This window comes from Sarcophilus harrisii, chromosome 4 (assembly GCF_902635505.1).
Source record: "Sarcophilus harrisii chromosome 4, mSarHar1.11, whole genome shotgun sequence".
Taxonomy (NCBI): Eukaryota; Metazoa; Chordata; class Mammalia; order Dasyuromorphia; family Dasyuridae; genus Sarcophilus; species Sarcophilus harrisii.
Genome location: NC_045429.1, coordinates 296,921,931 through 296,947,953, shown reverse-complemented (window position 1 = coordinate 296,947,953; position 26,023 = coordinate 296,921,931). Strand labels below are relative to the sequence as shown.

At 36.3% G+C, this 26,023-nt stretch overlaps 2 protein-coding genes across 4 annotated transcripts in view; one reads left to right on the top strand and one right to left on the bottom strand.

The window, feature by feature from the left end:
- The window catches only part of DNAH9 (dynein axonemal heavy chain 9), a 479,597-nt gene extending 476,917 nt beyond the window's left edge, over positions 1-2,680 (top strand). The window contains exon 69 of the mRNA XM_031965533.1: positions 2,017-2,680. Within this exon, the coding sequence (XP_031821393.1) occupies positions 2,017-2,244 (228 nt within the window). The 3' untranslated portion in view covers positions 2,245-2,680. The remainder of the gene's footprint in view (positions 1-2,016) is intronic.
- Positions 2,681-2,858: 178 nt separating this feature from the next.
- On the bottom strand, positions 2,859-24,575 carry ZNF18 (zinc finger protein 18). 3 transcript variants are annotated; one of them, XM_012550068.2, is made up of 8 exons: positions 24,438-24,575; positions 23,696-23,938; positions 19,676-20,160; positions 18,048-18,228; positions 17,396-17,487; positions 7,008-7,092; positions 6,489-6,596; positions 2,859-4,579 (listed from the first exon to the last, which is right to left on the bottom strand). In XM_012550068.2, the coding sequence occupies exons 3-8, from the start codon at positions 20,051-20,053 to the stop codon at positions 3,792-3,794; spliced, it is 1,632 nt and encodes a 543-aa protein (XP_012405522.1). In that variant the 5' UTR covers positions 20,054-20,160; positions 23,696-23,938; positions 24,438-24,575; the 3' UTR covers positions 2,859-3,791. The 3 variants fall into 3 exon arrangements, with proteins under 3 accessions (XP_012405522.1, XP_031821392.1, XP_012405523.1); XM_031965532.1 differs by having other exon boundaries at positions 18,048-18,204; XM_012550069.3 differs by lacking the exon at positions 23,696-23,938.
- Positions 24,576-26,023: the final 1,448 nt, after the last annotated feature.

The window sequence follows — 26,023 nt, the reverse complement described above, 5'->3', positions numbered from 1 at the left end:
TGTGAAGGACTATATGGTACCAACTATACTCAGCATGTTGGAGTGGAAAGGCACTGGAATCAAACAACCTAAATTAAAATACCAGTTCTGACCTAAGTTTTGTGATCGTGGCCCAATCATTTAGTTTCTCTGTGTCTCAGTTATCTCATCTGCAAAAGGGCAACAGCAATGCATACACTACCTAAAGTTTCTGTGGGGAAAGTTTGTTATAAATCCTAAAAACCTATGTAAGCATAAGTTATTATTACAAATTAAAAAATAGAACTCAAAAAACAAACCAAAAAAATGTATCCTCAAAAAATAGTTCAGAGCCCATATAAAAATGTGGTGCAATAGCCAATGTGTATACTAATCTAGTGTTTGATAAACCCAAAGACCCCAGCTCCTGGAATAAGAACTCACTATTTCACAAAAATGCTGGAAAAATTGGAAAACAATAAGGCAAAACCCAAGCATTGACCAACACCCAATACCCTATATCAAGATAAAATCTGAATGTGTTCATGATTCAGACACAAAAGGTGATATTATAAGCAAATTAGAACAAAGGATAGTCTACCTCTCAGATCTGTGGAGAAGGAAAAGAATTTGTGGCCAAAGAACTAGAATACATCATAAAATACAAACTGAATAATTTTGATTATATTGTTTAAAAGTTTTTATTACAAACAAAACCAACGCAGACAAGATTAGAAGGGAGGAAGTAAAACTGGGGGAAAATTTTATATCCAAGAGTTCTTGAATAAAGCCCTTATTTATAAAATATATAGAAAAACTGACTCAAATTTATAATACAAGCCATTCTTTAATTGATGAATGGTGAAAGGATATGAACAATTTTCAGAACATTTCTAGTCATATGAAAAAATTCTTTATATTCACTATTGATCAGAGAAATAAAAATTAAGACAACTCTGAGGTACCACTACATAGCTCTCAGATTGGCTAAGATGACAAGTAAAGATAATAATGGAGTGGATGTGGGAAAACTGGGACACTAATACATTGTTGGAATTGTGAACTGATCCAAACGTTCTGGAGAGCAATATGGTATTATGCCCAGTTATTACACTGTGCAAAACCCAGTATCTCTGCGGGACCTATATCCCATAGATACCATAAAAAAAAGAGATAAGGACCCACATGTACAAAAATGTTTGTAGCAGCACATTTTGTTGTAGTAAGGAAATAGAAACTGAGTGCATGTCCAACAGTTGGAGAATGGCTGAATGTTATGGAATATTTTTGCTCTATAAGAAACAAGTTGCAGAACTATTTCAAAAAAGCCAGAGAGAAAAATGTTAAGTGCTAAGTGAAATGAACATTGTACATAGCAACAACAACAAAAAAAAATCACGCAATGATCAATTCTGATGGACTTGGCTCTTTTCAACAATGAGGCAATTCAGGCCAATTCCAATAGACTTGTTATGGAGAAAGCTATCTGCATCCAAAGAGAGGACTGGGGGAAATGAATGTGGATCACAGCATAATATTTTCACCTCTTTTGTTATTGTTTGATTGCTTTCTGTTTTTTCTCATTTTTTTCCCCTTTTTGATTTTTCTTGTGCAGCATGATAATTATGGAAATATGTATAGAATTGTACATGTTTAATATATATTGATCATTTGCTATCTAGAGGAGGGAGGAATAGAAAGGAGGGAGAAAAAATTTGGAACACAAGGTTTTGCAAGGGTGAATGTTGAAAATTATCTTTGCATATATTTTGAAAATAAACACTATTATTAAAAAAAAAAAATGAGGCACATTTGGCCTAAAGACTATAAACTAACAAACCCCACTTCTCCCCATCTAGAAGAATAGTAATAAGGATTATTAAGTAGCAGCACTAGAAATAAAAGAAGGAATAGACATTGGGGACATACAATTGTGAGATAGGATGATCTCAGGACAAATATTTATACCTTCTCACCAGTCTTTCCCTTGGTCCTTCTGGCAGACAGATATTGGAATGGATACCCTTCATAGCTATTTTTATGCTCTCTTCTCCCTAGGCTGGAATCATCACAGAGGCCAGGCTGAAAGATCTGACTCCTCCCATGCCTGTGATATTCATCAGAGCTATCCCTGTGGATAAGCAAGAAAACCGAAGTACCTATCCCTGTCCTGTATATAAGACACGTCAGCGAGGACCGACTTATGTTTGGACATTTGATCTGAAAACTAAAGAAGCTTCATCTAAATGGATATTAGCTGGAGTGGCCTTGCTTTTGCAGGTTTAGCTTCTGTCAGAAGCTCTTGAAGGCAATGAGGAATAAGCTAGAAATTTCTTAAGGGAATCAACTATGCAAACTATACAGCTTGCTTTGATCACAGGCCTAAAGCGAGAAAGGGAAGCAGGTGTTTAAAATGGATCTAAGGACTGGATTTGTGACTTTAGTTCCTAAAGTGAAAGCATTACCCCTGCTGAGGAAAAGCTAAGTATTATCCTGGGATGAGACCAAAAACTCTAAAGATCAGAAGAATGAGGCTTCAAATTATTTATTCACTCACACTTAACACTCAAAACTTTGTCTACAGAGAAATGTTACTCTCGTTTTATTCTCAACTCTTTGAACTCCTTAGAGTTTTCTGGGTAGGCTGGATAGGAAATGAGAGTAAATCTAGAAGCATATTAACTGTCCTTTTCACTGTAAATAACAATAACTCATTCCCTTTATCTACCCTGCTAGCATTCTAGAATCCCTGAGAAACTCCCCAAAGTCAGTAATCTGAACAAAAGGGATTAGGGAAGGGAACAGACAGAAGGGAGAACATAACATCAATACAATTTAGTTTGACTGTATCGCCACTAAATTCTGAGATTAGCAATGAAACAACCAAATAGGGAACCAAAAAAGATCAACAATGAGTGTTTATTGAGCAAGCACTGTCTTTGGTATTACAGAGGATACAAGGGCATATATGAAAATTTGATTCCTATGCTCATAATTAAATTGGAACTTAAAAGGAAAAAAAAAACTGTTTGGAGAGGAAAACCAACCTAGAAACCTAGAAAGGAAAAGTTTTCTTTATGGATTTACTACTTAAAGTAGGATACAGAAAAAAATTTACCTACTTCCCTACAAAAAATTCTATATAAAGAGCATTTCAAATGTTCTATAAATTCTGTTTTGCTAACTCTCTCCTCTCCCCATTATCTGATGCCTCATTCCTTACTTCATCCTTTCATTTTTCATCCATGAAATTTTTTTTCTTAATTTTGAAAGATCCATTCCCACATAAATACAGGAAACTGCTAAAACCTGCATTTCTTCAGCTTTTCCTACCTTTGCCTTGACAAAATGGAACACCTAGACATCCTTTCACCACTATCACATTCATATGATAGTCCACAGATCCACCTATGAACCTGAAGATGGCCTTCTTGGTGCCATTACCATTTCTGATATCTCAGAGGGGGATGAGAATGAGGATATAAGGATTAGTTAAACCTAAGTAAAATGATTTTGGTTAACTATGACTTGTGAAATTCATATGAACGCAAGAAGCAACACAAGAAGATGAGTTGGGGGATGAGACTCATAGTCTTGTTCCCATTATAGAAAATGCAATCTAGGGAAAGCCCAATACCCAATCTTAAGCCACATTATCTATGTTTAGATAGACTCTAACCCCTCCCCTTTAATCCAATAAGAAGGAAATGATTTTTAAGAATAAAAATATTCATTAATAGGTATAATTGCTTCTAATGTATTTTTCTGAAGTAAGGAATTTTCTTAATCACCTAGAAATGGGATTTTTGTACTGATACCTAGTCTCTCTTAGATTATTTAAAAGATTTTTCTCCTGTGTGGGATCTTTGATGTTTATCAAGACTTGAGCTCCAACTGAAGCATTTCCCACAACAAGAACATTTAAAAGGTTTCTCTCCTGTGTGAACTCTCTGATGTCTCTTAAAGTTAGACCTCTGAATAAAACTTTTCCCACAGATAGAACATTTGTATGGTTTTTCTCCTGTATGAGTTCTTCGATGATGGCGTAATCCAGAGAAATCACTAAAGCCTTTGCCACAATAATCACATTTATAAGGTTTCTCCCCTGTGTGGATTCTTTGATGTTTCCTAAGGTCTGAGCTCCGACTAAAACTTTTTCCACAGGTAGAACACTGATAGCGTCTCTCTCCAGTGTGAATTCTTCGGTGGATGACAAGTTGAGATTCCCGAGCAAAACTTTTTCCGCAGTCTATGCATCTATCTGTAACATTATACTTCTGTCCAGCAAGGGTTCGTAACTGACCTTTCTGGCAGACTTCTTTCTTCTCCTCCCTCCATGGGGAATCTTGTTCCACTGGACTAGAAAAATGCTGACCTAGAGATTTCCCTAAATTCTTTTCCAGAGGAAGGCTTTTCCCTGCCCTTACTCTATCCTGAGGGTTCTCCTGGATAGTCAAATCTTTTCTTACTCCAGAGCTTCTTAGTTCTTCTTCAATGAATTCATTCAGGGAGGCCTGTGAAGATACCTTTTCTGAAGCTTGCCAGAAAGAAATCTTCTGAGATTCCTGGCTCCTTGCATTTTTCAAGTGAAGATTCTCTTTGTCATTCTCCCTCCTGTCTCCTTAAAGAAGGAACATAACAACATGAATCATTCAATAAACCTAATAAGCCTGATTTTCTAAGTCGTGTTAGGGCTATCATGAGGAACGTCCTATGTGGATTCAGTACTAAGTAGGAAAGCAAGGAAGTAAAGACATGTATATATGATTATTCCCCAAATATTAGTTCTGTGGAATGACTATTAAATTTACCAATGTGTTTACTATGGTAATAAATATGTACTAATTGAGTTTTCAAAAGAAGCTGAGCCATCAAGCTCAATTAGATTCAAAGGAAACTTTTCTAGATTAGTATTCAAGGATAAATCAATATATAATATTCTGAAAACATGAAAAGAAATATTGAATAAAAATATAATAGGCAAAAAATAGTATGAAAATAGGTAAATAATAAAAATAGGCAACATGCAAGTTTAATACCAGCCAGATTTTAGAGGGAAAATATGGCCTATGTTCAGACCATATTGGTGTGAAGTATGTATGTCGCATACATAAAGTAAGTCCAGGTAGATATTTCCATCTGAAGCTGGATTTTGATACTTAATTTGTCATGCTAATTATTCTATTATTTCATTATGATGGCATGTATCCCAATATTTTATTCTTTGTATTATTTTATGCTTCTATATTAAATGGAAGTGGTCCTAAGTACATTTTGTTCTCATTTTTCCCCCTTAAAAAGGCACACAGGTTCATAGAAAATTAGACTTGAAAAAATATCTGAAAAATGACTAAGTCATATTGCTTAAAATCAGTCAAAATAATGATCAATTTTTCTTAAAATTCATTTTGCTAATAAGAAGCATTTCTCTAATAATAATCATCACAGAGCAAGCAAAATCTCCTTAAATTCTTAGAATTGCTAACAGAATTTTATAACTAATTTGCTAGAAATCACATTCATAATCTGGAGAAATTTCAGAGATAATACCTCTTGGTGCAAAGTGGAATGGAAAATGGGTGAAAATGTTTTGTATCCATGAAAAAGACATATCACACACACACACACACACACACACACACACACACACACACACAGAGAGACCACCACCACCACCATGACCTCACCACCCCAAACCCAAACTCTTACACCTTTCAGGATCCTAAATTTCCATGTATACTTTCTTTTGCTAAGTACTTCAGAAGTTTATGAAAAATTTTAGACAACTAGAATATTTGAGATAAATGAAAAGGAGTGAAGAGAGTTAAAAGCAAATTGCTTGTTGACACAAATGCTGCACTATAGTTTACAAAGCACTTAACTTATAATCCTAAAGTAAATGACACAAAAAGTTTTACTCCCATTTTAAGAGAAAGAAAACAAAGCTCAGAATGGTTAAGTGATTGTCTAGAATTATATATCTACAAAATACTTTATTAGTAAATTAAAAACTAGTCTCCTGACCAAAGTCTAATAGTCTCTCCACAAAACCAAAAATCCAGCTACTTCTCAGTTCAATTTCTTTAGAATAGTTACTATGAATTGTTATGTCAAGTAAAAAAAAAAAAAAATAGTCATAATAGATACCACTATAATGGAATTTTACCTGTTTTTATTAGATAGTTAGACCCTGTATTGTTCCTCTTAGAATAATAAAATAAAAACACCAGAACATTATTGCATATGATAGCAAAAAAAAAAAAAAAAAAAAAAAGTATTGTATGCCTTCTGGTATTTTAAAACACACAAAGAATAACTCACATGCAATAGTAGTTTCTGAGTCTGGAGGTAGGGATTTCCCCAGCTTTTTAAGTTAGGGTTAAAAAAGTTAGTTAAGTTAGGGATAAAAAAGCACAATCACAAAGCAGACTGTTATCTAAAAAGCCAAATAAGAAAAACAAACAAAAAAAAAATAGTTCTCTTAAGTTTAATGAAAGTAATGATTAGGAAAAGTATGAGGCTTCACTCACCTATGCAAATGCTTTTTGCCATCTCTTCACTTGAACAGGAATGTGATCCATCAAGCTCTTCCCTTCCATCTACCAGATTAATTGGGTTTGGTTTAGAAATGGGAATTCCTGAGGCAAGGAAGGACAGAGATGATTTTGGGTGGAGTAAGAGAGAAACAATGAATGTCTTCAAATATTTGAAGGATTTTTATGTGTAGGGGGAGACAGTCTTATTCTGTCTGGTTACCTTGTGTAAGAAATAGGACCAATGGAAATTAAGCAGATTTAGAAACAACTAAGAAGGCTATGAAATAGTTAACATTATCTTAGTAATTATTTACTGCTTCTGTCTGCCACTCAGTGCCTAGGCTCTGCCATAACTTTCCAGATGGCTGAGCTTCACGTCCCCTCCCTTGAGGGTGTAATATTTCTAAGAGGGTAGTGTTTCTTACTCCTCTCTACTTGGCTCACTTTACAGCAAGTCACATTTGTCCCAACTGGGACAATCCCACCTCAGAACTGTGCTGTTCAAATCCTTACCTAGTGAAACCACCTTCCCATAATCCTCCAGCATAGCATCCCAGTAAAGCTCTTTCTGAGTCTGATTCAGACACTGCCACTGCACCTACAAATAAACATGTATGAAAGGGGGAAAAAGTAGTTTCTAAAGAGTAGCTCATATTTTTATATTGCCTTAATATTTCAAAAATGTTCTCCTCAACACTGTGTGTGCTTTTTACTCACAATCACAATCAAACTGAGTCTTTTTAACTCTAGGTAGAGCATGTTTTTATTACACGACCCAAATGAAAATACACAAAACTTGCCTCTGATTTAATACCTAAAACAATGAGGAAAATGTATCTATTTATGATTGGCTCCTACTAGAAAATTTGGAGTTTACTTTTCAAATTTTTTAAAAACTGCAACTATTTAGGACTTTATTTTCCTCTGTAGATAGTGAACTCCTGGAAAACCTACTGCTTCTCTACTATATTCTTTCTGACTCTCTCTAAAAGTCTATAATGCCTTCACTATCCCTATGTTAAAGAGCAAGAACTTAACATTTGAAAACAGAATTGACATTATCTTGGAAAGAGACAATCTTTTCAATGGGGAGATGAAAGCCACATGTACTCCATACAAAATATTTCTGAGTTTACTTATCTGCCTTTCTCCTACTTCTACTTCCAAGTTCAAATAATTTATGCTCCTGGATGGCAAAAAGTGTGAGGGTTTGTCAAAAGATTCCAGCCACTATTGAACTCGAAGACAATGTGAATCTGACTGAAGGCAATGTGGCATACCGCAAAGTATACTGAACCAAATCTAAGTCCCTTAAACTCCAACATTTAACAAACGTTTGATCCTCCTTATTCAAGACTGACTACTCTGAGAACCTCTAAAATGAGTTTGGCTCATTATATTGACTATCCTTAAAACGGTTATTTTGGAAGAAATTATATATATGCATTCACCTTCCTGCCTCTCTTCTTCCTTTGCTTCCCCATGTCTCTGGAGAAATTCACATTACATAAAAATTGCAGAGTAGCCTACTTAGGTAAAGTGACAAATATATTTAATTGAACACATTACATGGGCATATCAAAAGAGTGAGTGGCAACTCTAAGATACTGTAAATCTGTCAGTGGTATAAATGAAGAGGACTCACCTCTTCCTTTGTCCTTTAGTATTTCACACCACTAGCTTCCCCTCACAGGGCTGAGAATGGAAAGTGGCAGATTGTATTGATGTCACATCACTTTTCACTTCAAGAAAACTATATATTATCACTTGGTCCCCTCCTTTCCGCTCTATAAGTATTTGATGAAAGAATATACTATTCAAGTTTCTTATAGCGTCTCATTTACTGATTGCAGGAAAATTCAGGAACATAGAATATTAGGAGATTGGAATGTATTGGGGAACAAAAACATAAAATGTGAGACCAAACTCTAGAAAAAAGTAGCAGATAACTAAATATGTTTCAATATAATCTCTTTAAAAAGAAATTTAGAAACGAAATTGGGACAAGATTGTCTCTTTTTCACCTTCAAATGCAGAAATATTCAATACCTTGTTCTGGAAGTCTGCTTTTGAAGACAAATGTGGAAATAGCTCCATCTTGTGGGATGTTTCTTATATTACAATTGAAAGTCATTTTCATCAAAAGCACACTTGAATGACATTGTTGATGACTTTGTTGATCTTTGAAAGCTATACCTGTGGACCTCTTTGCAGGCTTAATCAACTTGGGCTGATTTCTGGGAAGGTTTCAAGTATCAATTGATTATATACTGTTATACTCCATCTCAAGAATGAATTTGAAGATTTCTCCAAATGAGCTACATGGTCAGGAAGTTTTTGACTAAAGCACATAATTATAACCTGCATATATGGAGTGAGCATCCACTTCAAAGAAATCACAAGTACTTATTTAAGTACTGAAGCATAAGTGGAGTTATTAATTTTTCAATAAACTGCTGGAATACTTCCCTTTATGTTAATTCTATTTCTGAAAACTTAAGTCCCACTATGAAATTTATCTATCTCATCAGATGTATTACGTAAAAAAAATTTAAAAAAAAAAGTCCTAATATGTGTCAATGAAATATATTTCTTAAGGGAAATTTATATCTTACCTAAATCTTTTATCTTCACCAGAACTTAGCACTTCTATATGCTGGACCATAAAATTTAAAGCAGGAAAAAGGAAAGGGATCTCAGAGAATATCCACTTGAGAGGTTCTTAACCTAGGTCGATAAACTTTTTAAAAAATGTATTTTATAACTAACTCAATATGATTCATTACTTCTGTAATTCTAAATGTATGCATGAACATATGTGTGTATATATACACATACACATATACATTATGCATGTATGTGTATTTGTTTGTTTGTTTGTAGTGCATTCTGAGAAAAAGTCCAAAGGCTTCACCACACTGCCAGAGTCCATGGCACAAAACATTTAAGAACTCTTGAATGAGTGAAGGCCAAGAAAGATGACTTGACCTTAGTCATAAAAATAATAAATAAAAAAATTAGAATTTTGAACCGTGATCCTTTTACTCTAAATTGAATGCATTTTTCTATTATGCCACACTGCCACTCAGGAACTTAGTAAATGTTTTAGTTGAAATGTTTTCTCCAACGTAATAAAAACACATCATATAAAATAATCATAGTAAAATAATTTTTCCATATATGTTGTTTCCATATGTTTTATTTCCATTATATATTATTATTTCCATATATGTTTTGTCCCATATATATTGTGATCCATAGGTAGAATTTATCTGCATTTTTGCAGTTTACAAGTTTTAAAGATTTTGAATTTAATCAATGTATAATGATTACAATAATACTATTATAATAATAAAATTGCTATGTGTTAAGCACTCTAAAATTATCCTCACAATAACCCTGGGAGGTAGGTGCTATTATTATCCCATTTTGAAAATGAGGAAACTGAGATAAACAGAGGTTAAGTCTTGTACAGAGTCATACATCTAGTAATTGTCTGAGATGGAATTTGAGTTCATCTTCTTGATCTAGTTAGGGATACAAAACACTTTTTGTTTCGTCTTTGTCCAAAACAAAGAATTTACATTAAAATCTAGCATGTGAATCAATATAGATGGGATGAACAGAGAAAGTAAATTTACAAATGACTCCATAGTTGTTAAGTTGGTTAGTTCCAAGAATGGTGGTAACCTCAACACAAAAAGGTTTAAATAAGTGATAGGTTTTGGAAGAAATAAAATGAGTGCCATTTATGACATTAGTTCGGGATGTTTATAGAACACTGGAGAAGTTCAACAGGCAGTTAATGATATGACTAATCTCACATTAGAACGGTGAATATAGACATTATATAGATATAGATATATGTTATATATATCTATATATCTATCTATATATAGTTATAGATATATAGATACTGCATGGCATTAACTGATCTGACAAAACTCATAGATGCTGATAAAATAACCAAAATGATAACCAAAAGAGAGAACAGCACAGAAATGCAGTAGATATTCATAGTTAGTGTACAAAAACAGAATTATGATCCAGGAGACAGAAAAAATTTTGCAGAAAAATAGAACAAGAAATGAAGAAATGTGTCTCAGAGTACAAAGGAGAGAAAATCCAGAAGAAAAGGATAATTCAGTGTCAAAATCTAAAAAGGGATCATGCACAATGTGGACTAAGAAAAAGCCATTGAGACTTTTCATTTGATAGCTGTCTAAACTAAGGTTGACCACCTACTTCATATATACTTCAAAAATTCATACCAGACTATATAACAATAAACCAGTAAGTTACTTTTTACACTCCAAAACTGCAGAAAAAAAAATGAACCAAAAGCCTGCAGGAAAAAGGAACGGAGCCTACTAATTCAAATAAACAAACTCAGTATCCCATCGCAACCACAAATGAGCCAAAAAAGTTTAACTTAACTTGCAAGTCTTTGTATTCTGAAGAAACAAGAACATAAGAAAACCCCAGGGTGGGGACCTTGTAAGCCACAAAAAAAAAAAAAAAAAAAAAAAAATCAACCAAAAGAGTATAGCAGAACTCAGACCAGGTCCACCCCAGGCCTAAGACTGAGGAAAATCCTCAAAGTTAGGAGATAGAATGAAGTGCAAAAGTAGGAGGGAGAAATTTAACAATTTAATAAATCAAATGCTGGAAAAACACAGCCAATGAGACATTATTCCAGTGTGACACTGAAGTAGCATTTGTATTTGAAGTATCAACAACAAAACAACAGTGGGACCTTAAAGGCACAAAAAAAGTAGCAAGCAACAACTTGACAGGATTCTCTAATCCCTAAGATGGGACAAGCTCAGAAAGGATGTGGAGATCAGAGATGAAGTGCAAGCAGAACCGAGGAATTTCAACCACTGCTACATAGTCAAATCCGGCAAACATAGCAATGATGACATTCCAGTGGAACTGCAGAGTCCTGGTTGAAGTTGAGTCAAAAAAAGCCAACAGGGGCCTTAAAGCCTCAAAACAAGAGAACTAGGCTTTTAATCTGAGGACAAGCAGAAAAGATGATGGAAACCAGAGAGAGTAACTAAGATAGACACCAACCTTGAAACACGCCTACATGTGTCACATCAGCAAGCTTGTGCAGCCCAGAACAGAAGTCCTCTGAGAAAAACTAGCAGCAGCTGAGTCTTAAGGGATAGTGTCCTAATTCTGAGGATGAAGATTCAAAGACAAGATGAACCAAAGATGGGTAAATATAGATAACACAACCAAGACATAAAACCTGAGTCCCAGAAAAGTCTAACTGCACACTGATCTTGGATAGGCGCCAACTCTATGAGTCACAAATCAAAAATAAGATGGGAAGTCATAGAAACAACAAGACTAAAACATGCCAAAGGAAGGGAAAACTACAGGAGCTCAACACAAACCTAAAAAAGACAATTACTGAAATCAGGCTAAAAGGAGAACATCAAAGGAGGAAAATAAGATCAAACAAACAGAAAAAATTCTGAATGGATGAAAAAAAAAAATTATGAAAAGAAAAAAACAACTTAGTAAAAGAGGTACACAAAAAAATGAAGAAAATAACACTTTAAAAAGTATTATTGGAAGGTAAAGCCAAGATAGATAGCACAGAAAAAGTCAAGGTTGTTCCCAGTTCTCCCCAGTTTTCCTCAGAAAGAACATTAAATCAAGCCACTAAATTGATTCTAGAGACAGAAGCTTGGGGGGAAAAAAAAAGGAGACTGAAACAATTTTCCACTTTAAAATAACTTAGAAGGACTTCAGGAAAGCTCTGTTTCACTTGGGTAAAAAGGGAACACAACACAGCAAAGATGACATCTAGGCAAGTTAGCCAATCAGCAACTGAGGCCAGTTAGTCCCTATTCAGCAGGCCAGTGGCATATCAGGCCAGCTCTAAGGCCTCCATCCCAATGCAACAGGCAAACTGCCAGCTTTCCACTCCCAGTACAATGGGTCTGACTATGCCAGGCCACCCCAGCCAAATGAGTAAACCTCCATCACCTGAGGATACTGAGCAAAACACCAGTGATCAGGCCCATGGCCTCCAACACAAGAAGCTTCGGATGATACACTCTCGCCCTAAGAGCAGAGCTCAACTTTAAAAGTCTTAAAATAGGCTAAAAACTGAAGGAAAAAACAAAAAAGGAGTCTGACTATAGAAAACTACTGTGCTGACAGGGAAAACCAAAACACAAAGTCAGAAGAGGATAATAATGTTAAGATTCCTACATGCAAAGCCTTAAAGGGAGATATGAATTGATCTCAAACCCAAAAAGCCTTGTTGGAAGAGCTCAACAAGATTTTGAAAACCAAGTAAGAGAGGTAGAAAAAAATTGGGGAAAGAAAAGTTATGTAAGAGACAATCAACAACTGGGAAAAGAAAGGATAAAAATTAAGTGAAGAAAACAATTCCTTGCAAAGTATAATTGGTCAAACTGAGGGACAGGAAGAGGAAGAGTCCACTGAAGAAAACTCTTTAAAAAATAGAATTGGCCAAATGAAAAAGGAGGTAACAAGAGCTAACTGAAGAAAAATAATCTAAAAATTAGATCTGGGCAAGTAGAAGCTAATGACTTCTTGAGACATCAAGAATTGGTCGAACTAAAAAAAAAAGAAAATGTAAAATAACTGACCTGAAAAACAGATCTAGGAGCGATAAGTTAAGATGGAAGAGTTACTGAAAGCCATGATCAAAAAAAAAAAAAAAAGGAGCCTGGACAGCATCTTTCAAAAAATTATCAAGGAAAATTGCCCAGACATCCTAGAATAAGAGGGTAAAATAGTCATTGAAAGAATCTACTAGTCATCTCTTGAAAAAGATCCCAAAATGAAAAATTCATATTATAGTCAAATTTCAAAAATATCAGATCAAGAAGAAAACATCCAGAAAGAAAACAATTCAAATCTCAAGAAGTGACAGTCAGTGTACACAAGACACAGCAGCTTCTATATTAAAGGGTCAGAGGGTTTACATATCATACTAGAAGCCAGAATACAATCAAGAATCAACTACGCAGCAAAACTGAACGTAATCATTCTGGGGAAAAGATGAATATTCAATGAAACAGGGAACTTTCAAATTTTCCTGATGAAAAGAACAGAGATGAACACAAAATTAAATCTTCAAATACAAGACTCAAGAGAAGCATAAACAGAAAAGGTAAAAAGAAAAGAAAAAAAAAAGAAAAACATCATTCAATGAAGTTAAACTATTTCCACTGGGACAATAATATAATATTGGTAGAGTTGTGCACTGAAACACTGTGATGAGCAATATGCCCAAAGGGCTATCTGTAATGGGCTGAGGCTTGAGTTGAAGCACTGAGGTCCCAAGCATGTGAGGCTGAATAGTAATTGGATCATACTCTATTAATATATATGCTTGGAGAAAGAATGGCCCCCACCCACTCTTTGTGCAAGTCCTGATGTGTTATATAGGAAATGACGATTTTGGTGGGTGGAGGCAGAGGGAAGGAAGAGAGGCCAGGAGAGAAGGTTGGCTGGCTTCCTGTTGCAGCTGCTCACATTGCTAATTCCCTTTCACCTCCGATCCCCCTTCACCTCCGATCCTTCTTCACCTCTACTGAAAATAAAGACTGAAGATTTTCCCTTAACCTGAATTCCTGACTCCGGCTGATTTTAAAATACATGGTCATCACAGCTATCAAACTATAGATACTCTTTGATCCAGCACTGTTTCTACTGGGTCTATATCCCAAAGAGATTATAAAAAAAGGGGGAAAGGAGTGGCAAGGAACTGGAAATTGAGTAATTGTCCATCAGTTGGGGAATGGTTGAATAAGTTATGGTATATGAATGTTATGGAATATTATTGTTCTATAAGAAACAATCAGGGAATGATTTCAGAAAGGCCTGGAGAGACTTACATGAACATTTAAGTGAAGTTAAATAGAACATTGTACACAGAAAAAATAAGATTCATTCTGGTGGACAATGAGTTGATTCAGGCTAATTCTAAAAGACCTATTAGAGATGGAGAGAGCCATCTGTGTCCAGAAAGAGAACTATAGAGACCGAATGTGGATCACAGTAGTATTTCCACCTTTTTATTGTTGTTTACTTGCTTTTTGTTTTCTTTCTAACTTTTTTTTCTTTTGATTTGATTTTTCTTGTGCAGCATGATAAATGTGAAAATATGTATAGAATTGTACATGTTTAACATATATTGGATTACTTGCTGCCTAGGGGAAGAATGGGGGAAAGGGAGGGAAAAATTTTAAACACAAGGTTTTGCAAGGGTGAATGTTGAAAACTATCTTTGCATATATTTTGAAAATAAAAAGCTATTATTTAAAAAAAAAAAAAAAAAAAAAAAGCTAAAACTATTTCCCTTCCTACACAGGAAGATGGTATTTGTAGCTCTTGAATACTGTATCTCTTTTGCACAGTCACAAGAGGTATGCATAGACATAGGGTGTGGGTATAATCATCATTGGTGTAATATTTTTTAAAATTAAGGAATGGGGGAAAAGTTTATTTAATAGCATGTTCATTTGTATTACTAAGTAATTTCCATGAAAGCAATTCAGGAAGGAGGATTAGACCAAGTTGTAATCTTGGTCTATAGACCAAGGATTATCTTCATCCCTCTCTAAGCTATACTGTTGACTCATCTCAGAGGATCTCCTCTATCATGCCTCTCCCTACTTTCTCCAACCTGCTCCCACCATCAGTTGTCTTTTATGTGTTATATTCCCCCATCAGATTATAAACTCCCTGATAACAGGAACTACTTTCTACTTCTATTTGAATTTCCACCTCGCTTAAAAAGGGGGGAAAGAGAATAGAGTAAATTACATCCCATCAGGTACAAAAGGCCTATTACAATAGAGGGGGGAAAAGGGACAATGGTAAGAATTGTTTGAATTTTACTCATCAGATTTGGCTTAAAAGGAGAACAACATACAGTTGGGTTTAGAAAGTAGAAAGGAAAAGGGGAAAGAAAAAAGTGGAAGGACACTGACAGAAGGGAGGGAACATTAAGGGAGGTCAATCAGAAGCAAAACACCAGTGAGGAGGGACAGGATGAAAGAAGACAGAAAAGTATAAATGGGGTGGGGAGCAAGGAATAGGATGGAGGGAAATACACAGAGATATACATAAGTAAAGATAAAAGGCTGGAGCAGACTCTATTAAAATTAAAAATTATATTCATGATCAATTTACATTAAACATGACTTTTTTGAAGTGTATTTACTGTGTTAAGAATATACTCAAGTGCCATATTTATTAGCAACTACTTGTAATGATGGGATTCTGTTGCCCCCAACCCCAAGCTTCACAGAAATCATTAATCATGAATCTTATTAGAACAACAAACATATCAACACATTTTGTAATTACATCACTAGATTACCATGTGATGGTTACCACAAAACATAACACAGAAATCAGCTAATGAGAAAGTATCTCCACAGGATGCAAACAGGACACTGGACCACAAACCTCAATAGATCTTTCCCCAACATGGCACCTGGGCAGTTCCTCCTTCTTTCCATAATCTCAAATTTTTACTTATCTTGTGAAGAATTGAGCAATATTTATTCGATAAAAATCCTTGTCTTGCTTTAACTGGATTGCTGACTCCTTCAGAGAGCTTGGCCTGCCAACTAAGTGTGTAAATCTTATTAAAATACTTTTGCTGGGCTGGAAACAGTCTAAGCCTGAATTCTTTCAGAGGGGACACACACAACACAACACTTAAGATCTTTTAATACTTAAACTTTCTTATATAATGCCTTCGTAGCTCCTTTCCCTAATATCATACTCATTTGTATTAGAAAATAATTTCCATACCCTTTGATTCAGCAGTGTTTCTACTGGGCTTATACCCTAAAGAGATACTAAAGAAGGGAAAGGGACCTGTATGTGCCAAAATGTTTGTGGCAGCCCTGTTTGTAGTGGCTACAAACTGGAAAATGAATGGATGCTCATCAACTGGAGAATGGTTGAGTAAATTGTGGTATATGAATGTTATGGAATATTATTGTTCTGTAAGAAATGACCAGCAGGATGAATACAGAGAGGATTGGAGAGATTTACATGAACTGATCCTAAGTGAAATAAGCAGAACCAGGAGATCATTATATACTTCAACAACGACACTGTATGAAGATGTATTCTGATGGAAGTGGATTTCTTTGACAAAGAGACCTAATTCAGTTTCAATTGATCAGTGATGGACAGAAGCAGCTACACCCAAAGAAAGAACATTGGGAAATGAATGTAAACTGTTTGCATTTTTGTTTTTCTTCCCAGGTTATTTTTACCTTCTGAATCCAATTCTTCCTGTGCAATAAGAGAACTGTTCTATTGTACCTAGGATATACTGTGATATATTTAACATGTATAGGACTGCTTGCCATCTGGGGGAGGGAGTGGAAGGAGGGGAAAAATCGGAAAAGTGAGTGCAAGGGATAATATTGTAAAAAACTACCCTGGCATGGGTTCTGTCAATAAAAAGTTATTATAATAAATAAATAATTAAAGAAAAAAAATTGTAGACCCTCTGAAAGGGTTTCAGAGACCCCAACAATTCTCTGGACTACACTTTGTGGACCAGAGAATTGTTGGGGTCTCTGAAACCTTATATCATGCCTCTTCCCACTTTCTCCAACCTGCCCCCACTATCCCCCAGCAAATTGTAAACTCCCTGACAGTAGGAACTATTTTTTATTTCTATGTGAATTCCTATCTAGCTTAGCATAGTGCCTGGCACATATAAGTTCTTAATAAATGCTTGTTGATTAACTACTTTTTTGTGTATCTTTATATTCCAAATACCTAAATCAGTGCCTAGAACAAAACAAGATGATTAAATTAAGAGTCAAGTTTAAATTGTCAAAGCCTGGTCCAATGAGAAGCAAACCAGCACTCACCTGAGAACTAGATAAATGAAGTGAAGCTGTCTCATTCTTGTCTCTAGTATGCCTTCCTTCAGGAAAAGTAGAAAACTGGGAAATTGGCAAACCTAGGGCAAGAGATATGAGCTGTTAAAACACTGGATTTGTTCCAGCTTTCACCTTACTAGAGTTACACTCAAACACACAAAACTATACCACCTTATATCAGGGAATTCTGAGAAACAACTAGAAAAACAGATCTGATGTCTATTCCTCCATCTATTTCTAATCAGACATTCTTATCTCTCACCTCAAAAAAAAAAAAAAAAAAAAAAAAAGTCCCCTTAAAGGACATTAACTTTCCCTCTCCATCACTATCTTTTCTCTGGCCTTATTGGTACAACTGAAGCAAAAGGAGTTTGTCAAACTCAAGCCATTTCAGGCTACTGGCAAAACATTATGAAAATCCCCAAACTAAAGTGGCTAGTCAAAAATTACCTTGTTATACTATTGCTCCCTAACCCCAGAAGGACAGTGAGAGCAATTCCTTCTGTGCTCACTTACTATTCAACGACTGAAATCACTTAAGTTAATTTTCAACTCATTAACCACTATCATGGACCCATTGTCCAAATCCCCCATACTCCCCCACCAAGCCTTTTCTCATAAGGAAGCAATTGCTCCTCACCAAACTCCAGTGAGTTTTCAGACTCTTCTTTGATGCTGTGGTTCAGATGCTCCTCCTGTGCTGAGAGTGAATTCTGTGCGCCTTCCTTCTGAAGCATTGCCTTAGCATGAGGCTCCACAGAGACACCTGATGATTCCATTTCCTCTGAAAGAACTTCCTGTCCAAGCACTTGGACTTTGATCTATGAATCACCCAAGCCCAATCCCCCATGATCCTCATGATTAGATGTGAGATGAGCTAACACTGGGGTTAAGGATTGGGAATGGGGATAGACATTTCTAAATCAGATTACAAGAAGAAATTCTACTCAAAATTCTTTGGATTTATATAAAAATGTGCTCAAAACTGCTATTTTTTAAGGACTATCTTTAATTTTTTAATTAAAATTCCATGGTGTCATCTTGCAAAATGGACAGACAATAAAAGATGATAAAATCCAATTTTAGTGGGGTTGTAGGAAAACAAAGGAATCAAATTAAATGTCCTGAATTTAAGTTCTTAGGAGTGACTAAATAATCATATAGATAGGTGGGGAACTAATAGAAAATGTTTAGATTAAAAAAAAAAAAAAACTTTTAGTAAGCTACCTCAGCAAAGAATGAAAAAACAAAAAACAAAATCAAGTCACTAGTGTTTTCCCATAGAAGGGAATGTCTAATTAATTGCTGATTAATTAAAGTAATTAAATTAATTAAAGTAATTAATTGAAGTAGTCCAACAATTTTGGAAAATAGTTTTGGAATCAAGAAAAATTATCCCACTATTCAGTTTATTCCATAAGAGGAAATACAAATACAAAAAAATATTCATAGAATCACTATTTGTAACAGCAAAAAGTCAGAAACAAAATCCGTGTATAACAAGTAGGGGATGTTTGAATAAATTGTGGTATATGACTATAATGGAATATTATTGTATCATAACAATAAATATAAAGAACACAAAGAAACCTAGAAGGACTTTAAACTTTGAAGTAAGGAGTTAAAAGAAAAAAGGGTCAACTAGATGGCACAGTGGCTAAAGCACCAGGCTTAGAGACAGGAAGATTGAGTTCAAATCTAGCCTGAGATACTTATTAACCATAGGATCTCAGCCAACTCACTTAACTTTGTTTGCCTCAGCTTCCTCATCTGTAAGTGAGCTGGAGAAGGAATTGGCAAACTACTCCAGTATTTCTATCAAGAAGTCCACAAAAAGTAAGACACGACTGAAAAAATAACTAAATAACAAAATGAAGAAAGTAGTAACATAACCAGCAAAACAATTTATAAAATAAGACTCTATAAGACTCCAACCCCAGTCTTTCACTCAAGCCCTAGTAAAACATCTCCAACTGTCTATCAGATGTTTCAAAACAGAACACACTCTTCCACTCCTCCCAATACTGAATTTCCATAATACCTTGAAAGGTACCACCACTCTTCCCACCTAACCTAACCTAATCTAACAAGTAAAAACAATTTACAAGTCGACCACAAGAATCCAACTCTAAGCTTTCTCTCAAGGTCTTTCTTTAATTTATTTAAAAGCTCATTTTAGAAAGAAGAATTCTTCCTTAATGTTCTATCCTAAAACAATCCTTTGTAAGCACTCTCATTACCAAACAGATTAGAATTTCCTTTACTTACCCAATGCCACAATCTCCCAGGGTCTTTCTGTAAGCCCTCTACCAGGGTCACTGCTTCTTCTCCACTTTCTGGACACTGCTTTCGCACCCAGGTCTGGATCTCTCCAGGTAAGATGGTTAGGAACTGTTCCAGCATCAGCATTTCCAATATCTGCTCCTTTGAGTGAATCTCTGGTCTAAGCCACCCAAAGCAGAGTTTCCTGAGTTGTCTCATAGTCTCATGGGGCCCAGACATCTGGTAATGAAATTGCCTGAAGTGTTGTCGAGCTGTCTCAGGGTTGTCCCCTCTCAGGGCAAAATCATGTCCAGAAAAAGAATCCTCCTCTAGCTTCATCAATGGCGTTATTGGGATAGGGGATCCCAAGGTTATAGGCATCATATAATTTAAAATACTACTTCCCCCTTGAAAATGGAAGTGAAGATCTGAGATTTTTGAGCTCAAATTTTTCTCCCTCTGAACAATTTTAGAGCTTCTCAAAAGGAAATCTGAAGGAAAAAAGAGACCCAAAAAACTGTCAAGAATGATAAATAAATAATGCAATGTACAACCTCCTGCCCTACCCAAAAGATCTCTACATCGAATATGTTAATCTACAGATTTCTAAAATAATATAAAGCTCTTTTTTGAGACAACAATTCAAACTAGCCATCAATAAGGGATTATAAACCCACACCAAAAGAGCCCTAGATTTCGTAGACAAAAGTCTGAGATTGCAAAATGGAAAATGATAAGAATGAAAATAAAATGAATAAGATAAGTCAATTATAGAAGTAATCTATCCTAACAGATTTATGAATGAGTACTTGATGAGACTAGGATGTGTCTCAAATACAATTAAGAGACTGAAGTTGTTGGTAAAATTTCTATCAAGTAACTAAGAGTACCTATCAAAACTTTCCAAAAAAGATATCAAGTTAAAATTCAGTCAATCATACTTCCTTTAACATCTACAAAACATTTTGCTATTTACATTATAGTATTTCTTTTCTATCTCTGTGAGAGAAATAATGCAAGTATTATTGGTTTTTGCCTTACAGACTAAGAAACTGAAATTCTAAGAACTGAAGTGATTTGCTCTTGGTGACAAAAGTTAGTATTAAGTTTCTGAGGCAGAATTCATGGTCTAGGCCTCAGATTTAACACTCAGTCTTTTATATGACAATTTACTTTAAAGAAGGTCATTGTCTTAGCTAGGTGACACTATGGATAGATCATTGGGCCTGGAATCATTAAGTACTAAATTCAAATCCAGTTTCACACACTCACTAAATATATGATTTAGCTTCTGTTTCCCTCAGTCTCCTCAGCTGTAAGATGGGGCTAATCTACCTCCCAGGATTGTTATGGGGCTCAAAAAAAGAAAAAAGAAAAAGTAAGCATTTTTACTTAATTGTAGCATATGGGAGGTACTAAATAAACTTGTTCCCTTCCTCTGTAAAGTAACATGCCAAAGGTACTGTTATTATAAAGGAAAGAAGGTAATTTATGTGAGGCCTAATGAAATGTCTAAGAAAGCCTAACAGAGGTTTCAACTTCTAAATTGTCCAAGGGAAGAATATGCCATGATTCTAAGTAACAGATACTCACGTGTTGAATAGAAATATTCCTAGGGTGATGAAAGGCAGTTCAAAGGCGAAAAGAAAAAGTGATTTTTCTAGGGATATTTTCATTATATCACTTTTTTTTTTCTTCCTTTAATGTAATAGGGATTCTGCTGACTAATTTTGTCTTCCAAGACCACTTATCCATTGTGTGGATCTATTCTATACAACTGATTGGCACGAGTTTCAGTTTAAATTCTTCAAACAGTTGGTAAGATGCCTATTTTGAGCAAGGCAGCATTAAAATAACTAAAGATTCAAAGAAGAAAAAAAGAGTGTCCAGTCTTCTAGGGGCTCAATCATAAGCTAATAGTAATCCTAGGTTTATCTTTCGTTTTAATTAATGCATTGAAATGTTTTGTCTAAAACAGTTTGTTTCAAGGAAAAATAAACTCACATTACAATCAACTAACATTGGACTTTGAAGTAAGGATTTAAACATCCTAATCATCTCCCTCCATCAATGGACCTCTCTCTAGCCAATAAAAATATCTGGACTCATTCCTCAATATTGTAGTTAGCATACTCTTATCCTGTTATATTCTCTTATCTCAGTGATTCTGAATCCCTGGCTGTCACTATTCCCTAATCTTACAGACCTGCATCCTTATTCCCATCTCCCTCGACAATACTCTTCAAATGTCCCATTCAAAAATCTACCTGTCCCTTCCACTTTTTCATAGTTAACTGTAATATCCAGACTAGCTCTCTGGAGGATCTCTGGATGAGCCTTGGTTTTAGGTGGAGGAGCGATGAAGGCAGGAGAGCCACCAGGAGGATCTCTGTTTCTGTTTCAGTCTTCTATGTCTCCTCTGTGTCTGAGTCTCTCATCTTGGTGTCCCCAGACAGGCCTTGAGCTCTCATCTTCAGTCCTCTCAGCCCTTAAATACCTCAATCTGATTACATCATTACATCACACTAAGTATAGGTGAACTAGAGAACCATCATTAATCACACTGAGTAAGCACCCTACTGTAAGTATCCTTGCTTCAAGTAAGTAGAACACAGGTGGTTTACACCCTCCCTCCAGGGAGGTGAGAAATTCCATAGGGAAAATGGAGAGCCAAACCAGATATTTTTAGTAGGTTTCCTCTGGACTGAAGGGTCTTATCCCTCACTCAGAGTTCCCCCATTATTAACAAATTTGCTCATAAATCTTTCCTACTTTCAAATCATATGACCAACATGGAGGACTAAACATTTAAAACAATTCTCTGATTCTCTGAGATCTATCAAACCTGTCCAAAACAGAAATTATGCCTCGAGGATCTGCCCTCTGCCTACCTTTCTGGGATCTTCTTTTATTATTTTACTTTCTGTGTCACACCAGTCAAATTTAACCATTTGCTGTTCCTCATCATGTCACTCCCCTCTTCATCTTCCACTGCATCTAACTGAATCCTTCTTTTCTTCAAGACTAAGCAAAAATAGCAACATCTAAATGAAGCCTTCCCTGATTCTTACAATTCCCCTTTCTCCCTAACTAGCTAATATGTGTTTCTTATGTACTTAAATTAGAACATGTTGTCTTATCTTCAGAGACTGTGAGCTTCATGAGAACGGGGACTATTTCATTTTATCCCAGAACTTACCACATTGACTAACATAGTAGACACTTAATAATAAATGCTTAATATATTGACTAAAAGATCTAGTGCTTGAAGGATCCTTTAAGGTCATCTATTCCCATTCCCTTTTACCTTTAAGTAAATTAAGAAAACATTATATAGCTTGCCTAAAATCCAAAAGTAATGAGCCCCTGCGTTGGGAACTGAATCCAAGTTCTCTGAAATCAGTCACTGTTTAACACTGTGTTTACTCCAGGTCATAAAGTGTTGAATGAATATAGCACTGGTCTCTCTCCTGAACTCCAGTTCCACATCACCAAGTAACTTTTGGCCATTTCAAACTCAAGATACCCCAAACAGAACTCATTATCTTTGCTTCAAATTCTCTAGGGAAGAATTTGCCTATTACTGCCCCAACTTAATCTAGTACTGTGAGGAGAACTGCAATTCTCCCAATTATCCAAGTTTGCAAGTTAGTAGTTTCCTCAACTCTCTAATCTCACTCATTACACTACTCAAAGGAACCCAAACCACATCTTGTCACTTCTATCTCCACATGTCCACTATATCACCTTCTTTCAATTAACACCAACACCTCAATACCTCTCATCTGGACTAGTGCAATAACCCTCTCACTGGTATCCCACCTACTCCAATCCATCCTCTCCACACAGCTAACAAAGATTTCCCAAAAGCTCAAATCTGACCCCTGCCCTCCCCCAACCTCTTAATCAACTCCCAGTGGCTTCCTGTTAGCTCCAGGATTGATACAATTAAACTTTAAATTATACTAAGACTTTGGGGACACTATGACTGTCTGTAGCATTTCACGACCGATATCCCTTTATTACCTTCCAACTTCTTAAGCTGGAATCCTCTACATGCACTCTACGATCCAATCTCACTTCCTCCAAACTCTGGCTCCTTTTAAGATTCGGCTCAAATCGCATCCTCTGCTGGGCAACCTTCCCATCCACGGTTCCTTCCACCGATTCAATCTTGTGAGTATGTGCAATTTCCCCTATTAAAAGGTGAGCTTCTCCGAGACAATTCAGAGTTTTGCCTTTTTGCTTGCCCGGCACTCAGCACCGTACCTGGCACAGAGTAAATGCTTAATAAATGCTTGCTGACCGAGTAGCAGAACTGAAGCTACAATTGAGGTTGGATGTTTTTTCATTACACCACCCAAACTCTCCTGGGGTTCGTTTCAACGCGGTCAAGTGGGCACCGGTGAGCGTTAACCCATGAGCAAGCGTAAAAGCAGTGGGACTAAGCCTTTCGGCTTTATTCCCATCACTCCAGACGCAAAACCATCCCCTCCTCCAGCAAGCCCAAACCCTTGGAGACCGAGGTTCTCAAGCTGCTAGCAGTCCGCATCTTCTTCCCTTACCTTCGCCTCCAATCCCCACCCATCTGTCCATACAAACCAAAAGGGGCTGGGGAAGTGGGGGAGGGGGGAGGGGGCGCGGTAAAGGATGATGGGGGCATTATAACTCAGTTGCGCTCGCTCCGCCTCAGAAGCGGAAGAAAAAGAAAAGACACAAAAGCTTAAACCCTGCGTGCATGGAGGGACTGAAGATCCTGGGCTCCTACCTGGATTCTCCCGACTGCGGATCAAAATCCAAGGTTCTTCACACGCCGAAAGGCATCCAAACGCTCACTTCCGGTCAAGGAGTCCAGACTGCGTGCGCACCCCTAGCCTAGCGGCAGGATCACCAAGGGGCGGAGTCTTCCTGAGGAGAGGTGGGATTGGGGTGTGGGCTCCAAGCTCCACCCGCAGGAGGTGGAGTCATCTTGAAGCATTAACAGGTGACGTAATCTACCTCAGCCCCGCCCCATCTGGGCCTAGACCTTTCTTGAAGAGGCTGGCTCCGTACTCTGCAAGTTTTGCAGGTTGGACTAATTGGCTTTCCTTCCTTCCAACCCTGGAAGGGTTCTGTATCCCACCTTTAGCTAACTCACAATCAAAAAGGGAAATAAGAATATTAAGAGAACTACAATACAAAATAGGAAGTTAAAAATACATTAGGGATTGGAGAATGGTTGAACAAGCAGTGGTATATGAATGTGAAAGAATTGTATTATGATGTAAGAAATGAGTAAGAATCAGGTTTCAAAGAAATTTGGAAAGACTCAGATGAACTGACCCAGAGCAAAGTGAGAAGAACCAAAATAATAATTTGTACAACAGCATATATTATGCAATAGCAATATATATACACACACATATTTTGGACATGGCCAATGTGGGCATTTATTTTGCTTGAAGACATGCTTTGTAACAGTTTTATTTTCCTTGCTTTCTCAGTGAGGGATGGGAGAGAAGGGAAATGTGAAGTAGGAATACAAAACTCAAAATAATATGAACGAGATGAGGTGAGATCTTTCAAGACAGTTGTGAAAATCGAGTAAGGCTTCAAAGTTGGAGTAGGCCTGAAGGACTTTAAGCATCAAGTCAAGGGCATACTTAAGTCCCCTTCCTGCTATCCTCCTAAGGGCATACTTAAGTCCCCTTGTTATCCTCCTGTGACATCAGTGTCTTTCTGGTTAGGTCAAATATGGGCAACGATGTACTTACTGGTCAAGTTCAATTTCTTGGGTAGTTCCCATGTTTAGAACGTAAGATCCTCAGCCAATAAGGATGAGAGTCAGTGGTGGGAGGGGGTATTTGCATTAGGGATAAAAAGTGTTGACCCTGCCCCCGTGAGAACGTATAATAAACTTTACTTTGCTTCTAGATATCTCTCCAGCTTTTTTTTTATTAAATGCTGTCTGAACCACACACATATAAAATTGATTTTTCTTACGTGTTGTTCACTTCATGGCCATGACCCACATTACCTATGGGTTTTCTTGGCAAAGATACTAGAGTAGTTTGCTATATCTTTCTCCAGTGGATTAAGGTAATGGTTAACTTGCCCAGAGTCACACAACTAATAAGTGTGTGAGGCTGAATTTAATCTCAGGTCCTCCTGTCTCCAGGCCCAGTGCCCTACCATTCTACTACTGAGCTATCTAGCTGCCTTAAGTACATTAGTGTGGTACAAATAAAAGTGTTCTTGAGGAAATGGGATGGTTTTGAACTATAAAATATAACTGTCATTATTAATTGCATCAAGATGTTATGCTTTGACTAATATATTCTTTAAAGTCATTTTTATTCCCTTAACTCCAGATTT